The sequence below is a fragment of the Barbus barbus genome (assembly GCF_936440315.1).
Source record: "Barbus barbus genome assembly, chromosome: 13".
In the NCBI taxonomy this organism is placed as follows: domain Eukaryota; kingdom Metazoa; phylum Chordata; class Actinopteri; order Cypriniformes; family Cyprinidae; genus Barbus; species Barbus barbus.
This window is the reverse complement of record NC_136741.1, coordinates 552,501-562,156: the sequence shown is the minus strand read 5'-3', so window position 1 is coordinate 562,156 and position 9,656 is coordinate 552,501. Positions and strand designations below refer to the sequence as shown.

The 9,656-nt window shown below is 37.3% G+C and overlaps 2 protein-coding genes across 6 annotated transcripts in view; one reads left to right on the top strand and one right to left on the bottom strand.

Moving 5' to 3' along the window:
• Positions 1-1,000: 1,000 nt before the first annotated feature.
• Positions 1,001-4,271, bottom strand: LOC306879000 (intraflagellar transport protein 27 homolog). 2 transcript variants are annotated; one of them, XM_079431652.1, is made up of 7 exons: positions 4,199-4,271; positions 3,125-3,204; positions 2,472-2,531; positions 2,321-2,380; positions 2,124-2,241; positions 1,309-1,418; positions 1,001-1,201 (listed from the first exon to the last, which is right to left on the bottom strand). In XM_079431652.1, the coding sequence occupies exons 2-7, from the start codon at positions 3,167-3,169 to the stop codon at positions 1,103-1,105; spliced, it is 492 nt and encodes a 163-aa protein (XP_079287778.1). In that variant the 5' UTR covers positions 3,170-3,204; positions 4,199-4,271; the 3' UTR covers positions 1,001-1,102. The 2 variants fall into 2 exon arrangements, with proteins under 2 accessions (XP_079287778.1, XP_079287777.1); XM_079431651.1 differs by having other exon boundaries at positions 4,133-4,270.
• A 1,965-nt stretch (positions 4,272-6,236) lies between these two features.
• LOC306879577 (TGF-beta-activated kinase 1 and MAP3K7-binding protein 1-like) overlaps positions 6,237-9,656 on the top strand; it is an 11,605-nt gene continuing 8,185 nt past the window's right edge. Inside the window, exons 1-6 of one of the 4 annotated variants that reach the window (XM_079432622.1) lie at positions 6,237-6,298; positions 7,544-7,674; positions 7,748-7,898; positions 8,625-8,711; positions 8,785-8,926; positions 9,095-9,211. In XM_079432622.1, coding sequence (XP_079288748.1) covers positions 6,266-6,298; positions 7,544-7,674; positions 7,748-7,898; positions 8,625-8,711; positions 8,785-8,926; positions 9,095-9,211 — 661 coding nt within the window. In that variant the 5' untranslated portion in view covers positions 6,237-6,265. The remainder of the gene's footprint in view (positions 6,299-7,543; positions 7,675-7,747; positions 7,899-8,624; positions 8,712-8,784; positions 8,927-9,094; positions 9,212-9,656) is intronic. The other 3 variants (XM_079432623.1, XM_079432625.1, XM_079432624.1) reach the window with 3 other exon arrangements.

Genomic DNA, 9,656 nt, shown 5'->3' with positions numbered 1-9,656 from the left:
ACAGTAAGATCATGTTGATATTTAGTCTAGAACAACAGTAAGATCATGTTGATATTTAGTCTAGAACTACAGTAAGATCATGTAGATATTTAGTCTAGAACTACAGTAAGATCATGTAGATATTTAGTCTAGAACTACAGTAAGATCATGTAGATATTTAGTCTAGAACTACAGTAAGATCATGTAGATATTTAGTCTAGAACTACAGTAAGATCATGTAGATATTTAGTCTAGAACTACAGTAAGATCATGTAGATATTTAGTCTAGAACTACAGTAAGATCATGTAGATATTTAGTCTAGAACTACAGTAAGATCATGATGATATTTAGTCTAGATCTACAGTAAGATCATGTTGATATTTAGTCTAGAACAACAGTAAGATCATGTTGATATTTAGTCTAGAACTACAGTAAGATCATGTAGATATTTAGTCTAGAACTACAGTAAGATCATGTAGATATTTAGTCTAGAACTACAGTAAGATCATGTAGATATTTAGTCTAGAACTACAGTAAGATCATGTAGATATTTAGTCTAGAACTACAGTAAGATCATGTAGATATTTAGTCTAGAACTACAGTAAGATCATGATGATATTTAGTCTAGAACTACAGTAAGATCATGTTCACACACAACGCTCTGCACTTACTCCTGATTTCTCTCAACACCAGAGCTGTCACTCAATACATCACAAACACAGGAACTGTTACTTATTCGAAAAATAACTCAGATATTTCCTTCTAAATTAAAAAGTAATGTGTTACTCTACTAGTTACTTGACAAAAGTAATCTGTTTACGTAACTCGTGTTACCACCCCTCACAATGTAGAGCGCTTTGAGTGCTTAGAAAAAGCAGAAAAGCGCTATATAAATGTAATGAATTATTATTATTATTATTATTATTATTACTTGTAATGCATTACCCCCAGCACTGATCATGAGATTACTTACTAAAGACTAAAATAACTAACTCAAGATTCATTAACTGTAACACTTGTCAGATTTAGAAAGGAACGGGTTTTATTGAACTCAGACCACAGAAAAAACACACAACAGGACACTGAAATGTACAAAACGCATATGACTGACTGCGGATGAGGTTAAACGAGGCTCTGGATGATCTGAGTCTGATCCTGATAGAGCGAGAGAAACGCTCGAGCCAGACTCAGGAACGGAGCTTCATACTGACCGATCTCCTTCTGCAGAACACACACACACACACACATACACACAGAGAGAGAGAGAGAGCTTCAGAGAGACAGTGATGATGATGATAATGATGATGAAGGTGCAATGTTTGGCTCACAGCAGACGTCTCGTGATACTCCAGCCCATGACTCTGAGCCCAAGCCTGAGCGGCGGCAGCGTCCACCTCCCTCCTGGACCACAGGTCACTCTTATTCCCCACCAGCACACCTGACCACAAACACAGCTGACCTCACTACAGCATCCTCCAGGAAGTGACATCAGCACAAGCATCAGTCAGTCTTATCAGTGATGGATTCTGGGGGGTTTGTGGTTTGTGTCTCTCTATAACACTGATGCTGTTTGATAAAATGACAAACTCAGCTCGATAAGATCAACAAAACATGCAAAAATATGATGCGTAGTATTACTTTAGAGGTATTTACATACTATTAGAATTTATAATAATATATGATTTTGTGTAATTTATGTGTAATTTTGTTGCAAATTTTTTTCTTTTTAGCTTCAGTTTTAGTACTTTATAAAATATTTAAGCATTTAATTATATAAAAAATAAAAAGTTTTCATTTTAATTTGCTTTTAGTGGCGGTCAATACTGGTGACATGCATGCAGTTGTGTGTGTGTGTGTGTGTGTGTGTGTGTGTGTGTGTGCATGAGGTAAGTGAGGTAAACCTGACAAAATATCCAAAAACCTCCCTTTGGGGACGTCCTCATTTGTAAAACGGGTTTAAAAATAAACTAAACAAAGTTTTTTTGAAAATCTAAAAATGCACAAAGTCTCCTGTGAGGGCTAAGTTTAGGTGTAGGGTTGGTGTAGGGCAATAGCAAAAACAACATGTGTGTGTGTGTGTGTGAGTGAGTGTGTGTTAATATGTGTGTTAGTGAATGATGTGTCTGAGACCGTGACCTCTGACCTGGCACCTGCAGCCCGTTGCAGTGTGATCTGACTCTGTCAATCCAGCGGCTGCAGCTGGTGAACGAGGCTCCGCTGGTGATGTCAAACACCACACACATGAGCGACGGCTGATTCCACTGACACACACACACACACATCGTTACACACACGTCAGGGTCACACTGAGTATGTTTGGGTTGTTTTTATTAAACTCACCATGTTCTCACAGGTGTCTGCAAATGGCTCCCGTCCGGCTGAATCATAGATATAGAACTCCTGATAGAGACAAAACACACCAATCAATCAATCAATCAGCCAATCAATCAGCCAATCAGCAGGTATGATGTGTGTGTGTGTGTGTGTGTACCACAGCATCACTGGTGTCTGGGATGGACACTGATTTCTCCAGCAGCTCCATACCAACATTCTACAAAACACACACAGTTCAGTTCTGACCAAATCAATCAATCAATCAATCGATCATTAAAGTGTGATTGAACTTCACTATGTCTGCTGATGATGTGGTCGAAGTGCCGTGATCTGTCTCTCTCTCTCTCTCTCTCTCTCTCTCTGTCTGTCTGTCTGCTGCAGTAATGGACTTCACTAAAGATTATTCAAGATGTTCTCCAGAGATCTCAGATGTTTCAGTCTCTCTAATACAGGGGTTTTTAATCTTTTAAGATGCCTAAATATGATTCTCCTCATGTGAAGCACCCATCCTAAAACTGAGGAGACAGCTATATATTTTCATGCATAAAGTCCCAATTTATACAGTGAACAATTGCTATCAAAAATATGTGCAAAATATATTTACAGATATTTTAGAAAATCATTATTTTATTTAATTATTTAATTTTATTGTATATTACATTTATTTATCTATTGTTTTTGTCCAAACTTTTTCATGGACCCTGTGTTACTCTCTTGTGACCCCTTTGGGTCCCCGGGGTCCAGTCTGCAAACCTGTGCTCTAATAGACCTGTCATCTCTATTCAGTGATTCTGTGTGTGTTGTTCTTACCATGGTGTAGTTCTTCTGAAAGACTGCGCCGTCACTTCGGAACATCTGACACAAGGAGCTCTTCCCCACCGCCGCGTCTCCTGAACACACACACACACACGCATACACATACACATACACATACACACACACACACACACACACACACACACACACAGTCAGTCAACACTTTTGTATAGGTTACAGATTACAAGTTACCCTGTTTAAAATGTAATAAGTAGTGTAACTATTTGAATGACTTTATTAAAGTAATGTAACTGATTAAATTTGATTAGTTTTTGACTACTTTTCTAAATTTCTAGCAAATGTTTTCAACTGTTAATTATTGTGAAGCATGTAAAGCAGGAATAATGTTACAGTAGAACTCAACCCTGATTACTGCCAGACTTACACAATCCTTCATTAGTTCACTTTAATTAAGATTATTATCATTTTAAAGCACAGCCACCACAAAATCAGACTCTTTTTTCCTAGAGATCTCTGAGGTTAAATACAGAATTAAACAACTCAATCTTAAAAAAATAAACCATATGCATAAACTCAAATAGGAAACAAAACAATTTATTAAAGAAATCAATCATGTGTGAGAAAATATTCTGCTGCAAGCCGCTTTGTCATCATTAACAGTTTCATTAGTAACTGATTTAATTACATGTTGTTTTTCTCTCAGTAACAGATTAGAGTTACATTTAGTTTGGGTAACACTTTATTTTAAGGTGTGCTTGTTACACGTTACATGTAATTACTATTATAATAACAATTAATGATGCATAATTACATGCAAGTAACTCTACCATATAGTATGTAAATGTAATTAATTAATATTACTCAGTATTTAAATGTAAAGTACACTGTAACAAGGACACCTGAAAATAAAGAGTAACCTGATCTTGTAACTAAATGACGTCATTCTGTTACATGTATCCAGCTGCTCCTCAACAGTCACTTTATATCAAATCATAATCATACGCATTCTGAGCAAGCATATACAAACAAACGCGCTCTTACCCACGACAACACATCTAGCTCTTAATTTCACCATTAGGCAGCGATAAATAATAATTAATTGATTACATATGAAGCGGAATCCGTGCAGATTACCGCGGAGTTTAACTGTTCCTTCCTTCCGCCTCGGCAGCCTGAGCCTAAAGCGTTGCTTAGCGACTGAGATAAAGCGCTGCTATTGGTCTAAACGCTTTACGCTAGTCATCTGAGCACTGCGATTGGCTGAACGGCGTGACGCATTAGACGTACGTCACTCTGGCGTTAACGTAGCTGTTTTGAACTCCACCACTAGAGGCTTCGCGCGCAGCTACAAATAACTTTATTCCCTCAGAAACTTTTATATAAAGAAACGGCAAGCAACACATTCAATTAAACGTGAAACTTTGACGCAGAAAACTGAAATAGTTTCTTTAAAATAGCCTAATAGACTACAAATAATCTTTGTTTTATTTACAGCTTCAAAAAATAATTTGACAGTGTATAATTTGTATAAATTAAACAGGAACCCAATGAAAATAAATAAATAAATAAAACAAAAAGCAAAATCGTTAATTGATTAAAGCATCATTCTGTTTGGAATTAAATGGAAGAATGATAATAATTAAGACGAAGAAGAGAGGCGAAGTTAAATGGAATGAAAAATGCTTCTGAACTGATTGATATTTAATTAATTAATCGATATTAAAATATATTTGGAAGCAATATCCAAAAGTAAAAACCTGAAAGCAATGTTTGCAGCTGTTTAATGTGTTTAAACATGTTTTTGTAATTATACAACTGACTGTTATATGCTTCGTTCTTACAGTAGCCTATTAATATAATAAATCATAAACAATAAACAACACAGAAGCTAAGCAGAGCTTATATATGGACCAATCATAGAAAACACATCATTAGTCAAATATAGAAAAATAGCATTAGTATGATGAACAACTTCTCAGCTCTCATTGTTAACTACAGTAGCTAATTATTATCTTGCGTATAGGTTGTTTATTAGTACTTAAGCACATATTAATTCTGTATTCTTCATGATCATATTCTGCATCCCATAATCCTAAACTTAACAACTACAACGCTACCGTACAAGCTATTAATAAGCAGTAAATGATTTGAGGCAAAAGTTATAGTTAATAGTGAATATGTGTTTATCATTCTAACGTGTTAAAACATAATTTAGGATACAAATGATTGGTTATTCTCCAGCAGTGTATTTAATGTGTTATTTTCTTCTGTATGTAGATGTTTCAGACACTGCTTTATTTGCTGTAGACAGAGGCAGAAGTGCATTCAGAGCTGAGAGTGGACGAGGAAGAGTTTCAGTGACGCTTCAGAGGTTAAGATTATTTACAGCATTGTCTATGATAAGATATGTCTTTTAACAGAGTAATCAGACTAATGTATACATTATAATAAATTAATGAATGTGCGTGTCTGTGTGTGTGTGTGTGTGTGTGTGAGAGAGTGTGTGTGTGTGTGTGTGTGTGCGTGCGTGTGTGTGTGTGTGTGAGAGTGTGTGTGTGTGTGTGTGTGTGTGTGTGTGTGTGTGTGTGTGAGAGTGTGTGTGTGTGTGTGTGTGTGTGTGAGAGAGTGTGTGTGTGTGTGTGTGTGAGAGAGAGTGTGTGTGTGTGTGTGTGTGTGTGTGTGTGTGTGTGTGTATGTGTGTGTGTGAGAGAGTGTGTGTGTGTGTGTGTGTGTGTATGTGTGTGTATGTGTGTGTGTGTGTGTGTGTGTGTGTGTGTGTATGTGTGTGTGTGTGAGAGAGAGTGTGTGTGTGTGTGTGTGTGTGTGTGTGTGTGTGTGTGTGTGTGTGCGTCAAGCTCAAGCCAAGTGACAATAAAAAGGTTTCAACAGATGTCTAAAAGTAAAGTCCATATATTGAGTGTTATTATAACAGGTGTGTTCAGTGCTTTATCTGCTGCTATTAAAACATATTTTAATGTTACAACAGGATAATGATGATAAACCAATAATACTTAGAAAGCGCGGTTGCTATGGTGACCATGGGCGAACACGACGCGATTCTACCGGAAGCGGAACCGGTCTAGAGCGGACTGATCTCAAACGCATGCAGCTGGTCTGAGGCCGAGCCGCGCATGCGCGCAGATGCGCTGGAGATCTGACGCACTTCCGCTCAAGATGGCGGCGCAGCGCAGTAGTCTGATGCAGAGCGTAAGAAAGTGCTTTTCTCTCATCTTCCGCAGCTTATCATAACTCATAAACCACAGCACTGTTATTATATACTGTATTATAAGAGTCGCACTGTTATTATATACTGTATTATAAGAGTCGCACAGTTATTATATACTGTATTATAAGAGTCGCACTGTTATTATATACTGTATTATAAGAGTCGCACAGTTATTATATACTGTATTATAAGAGTCGCCAGTGTTAGTGTTTATTCCGTGCGTTGATCTCTAGTAAATCTGTCTTTACAGCATTAATTAAACATCATCTATATTCTGTTATTAATTAATTACTCTCACTGTTGCGTTCAGTTACTGTATTATATATTATTACACAGACGGTCAGATTAACGAACCAAACCACTGAAGCTAAATAAATACACATAGAAATATAATTATTATTATATTATACACAATATTATTATTTTTTTAATTAAAATATATTCAAATGTATTTATTATTATTTAACTTGATTTATTTCAAGTTTATTTTCCTGACTGTATTTAGTATTTATGAGACTCTTGTATCTAAAGTGATGCCGACAGAAGCAATCAGAACCAGCAGAACATACAACAGGTCTCAGGTATCCTGGTGAAGTACACATAGTGAGGTTTATTATTATATAACAAGAAAACAAAAAGAATAGAGAAGCTAGTGTTAGTTTTTTTGTTTTGTTTTTTAAGAAAAAATATTATAATATAATTATATATATATATATGTATAAAATAAAAATATATAAAATAATTATAATATATATAATACACACACATACAGCATATATTTTGGAAATATTAACGTGTTTATTTATATTCATATAACTGATATATATAATTATATTTAATATATAAATGTAGCATATTTTTCTTAAATATATTCATGTGTTTGTATTTATATATACATAATAAATATACACAGCACACACACATATTATGTAAACAAAACTTGTATTTTGGATGCGATTAATCACAAATAATCATTTCACAGCACTAATTAAAGCACATCATTTTCATATAGTTTTTCAGAAAATAGGTCTTTATGTCATCATTTTGCATCTCAAGTGACTGTATGTAGATTTCAGAATGTTTCGATATTTTTACTGGAAATCAAGGTCACAAGAACATAGTTTTGTGCTGAAAGTGCTCAGATCTGCATGAATGAAAATGATCAGTTTGCTTGATTGATTGATTGATTGATTGATTGATTACACCTGTGTCTGCTGTGTTTGCAGCATCAGAGCTGGACAGACGCTCTTCCTCTGTGTCAGCTGTGTGGTGTCGGTTCGGCCCCGAACTGTGTGTACGGCCCCGACGGGAAAGGGACCCAGAGCCACCCCAACGAAGACGGACACTTCCGCTTCAGGTAGAGACACTCACAGCCGCCTGCGCAGACTCTGATCACTGTGAACTGATGTCACTTCCTGTTTCCTCCTCAGCACTGAGTGCTGCTTCCTGTACGGTGTGTTTAACGGGTTCGACGGCAGCCGTGTGGCCAGTTTCGTGTCTCAGCGTCTGACGGCGGAGCTGTTGCTGGGTCAGCTGAGCACCGGTCACACGGACGCGGACGTGCGCAGAATCCTCTCACAGGTTTGGGATCTGACAGAAATCTGCTCACCATCAGTTCTTTCTTCATCAGATCTGGAGGAATGTGTCTCTGCATCAGTGTCTCAGCAATGGATGCTCTGCAGTGAATGGGTGCCGTCAGAATGAGAGTCCAAACAGCTGATAAAAACATCACAATAATCTACACCACTCCAGTCCATCAGTTAACATCTGGAGAAGACAAAAGATGAAACACATCCAGCATTAAGATGTTTTTAACTCAAATACGAGCCTATAATCCATAATAACTCTTCCTCCAGTGAAAGTGTTCTGGTCTGAATAAGAAGAGAAATCTGCACAGATGTCAAAACAGCTCTAAACTAATATGTGGCTGATTTTGATGTGAGAGACAACAGCAGATGCACTTTATCACTGGAGGAAGAGTTATTATGGATTATGGACTCTATGGTATTTGAGTTAAAAACATCTTAATGCTGGATTAGTTACATTACTGATGCAGACACTGATGCAGAGACACATTCCTCCAGATCTGATGAAGACACAAACTCATCCTGATCTCAGATGAACTGAGGGGAGCACAGCTGAATACATTTTTGGGATAAAATAGTGCAAGGAACATAACATAAATGAAGTACAAAAGATCTGTAAATGATAAATAAATATAAAATTGATGGCATTAAAGAATAAATTTAAATGAAATGGTTTATAATAGTAATTATAATTATAATATCTTCTGTTCTGGTCACTCAGGCTTTTGATGTTGTAGAGAAGAGCTACTTTGAGACCATTGATGATGCTCTTGCAGAGAAAGCAAGCCTCCAAACGCAGCTTCCTGAGGTGAGCACACATGCATGAAGAGACTGAGGATAAGATATGTCTGGATATGGGTATGTAAGGATATGTCTCTCAGTCTGTCTCTCAGGGCGTCTATCTGTCAGCTCAGACTCAGAAGATCACGGAGCGGCTCAAGGCTTTAGAGCAGGAGGTTTCAGGAGGAGCCACTGCCTTAGTCGCTCTGATACTCAATAATAAACTCTACATCGCTAATGTTGGTATGTTCACACTCACACACACACACACACACACACACACACTCACACACACACTCACACACACACACACACACATACACTCACACACACACACATACAGACAATCTGAGGAATCAAACACTGTGTGCTGATCATGTCGTTGTTTTCTTAATTTCTGTGTGTTTTCAGGAACCAACCGGGCTCTTCTCTGTAAGACCACCAGTGACGGTCAGAACCAGGTGCTCCAGATCGGACGAGCGCACACAACTGACAACGACGACGAGCTGTCCAGACTCGCCCAGCTGGGTCAGACACACACACACATACACATACACACATACACACACACACACACATGCGTGCGCTAATGCATTAAATACAATATGCAATCAAAATGTGCATTTATTGTAAATGGATGAAGGCTGAAAAATCAGTTTACTGGGCTTGTTTATAGGGCTGCACAATTTGGCCAAAATTGTGTGATTGTATAACAATATGCAGAGCTTAAAGTTCTCCGGCACCGTGCCGGATCTCTGGCGTGCGGCTGTGGGAGAAAAAAAAACAAAAAAGATAGTCCTACATTTAAAAAAATCTTGATATCACGTTCGAGCTCACGAGTTCGCCTTCCAATGGTATGAGAGGAACACCGCTTTCATTCTCAACCAAAGTAGCATTACTAGCCAATCAGAGTTTATATGTAAATATAGTCATATTAAAGCCTCATTTTCACTTAGGTCTATTTGTATTAATA

Coding starts and splice junctions, on each gene's coding strand:
- LOC306879000 (XM_079431651.1), bottom strand. CDS start 4,166: ATGGTGAAATTAAGAGCTAGATGTGTTGTCGTGG. Junction 3,205..4,132: donor AGCTAGATGTGTTGTCGTGG/GTAAGAGCGCGT, acceptor GTGTGTGTTCAG/GAGACGCGGCGGTGGGGAAG. Junction 2,532..3,124: donor TTCAGAAGAACTACACCATG/GTAAGAACAACA, acceptor TGTGTTTTGTAG/AATGTTGGTATGGAGCTGCT.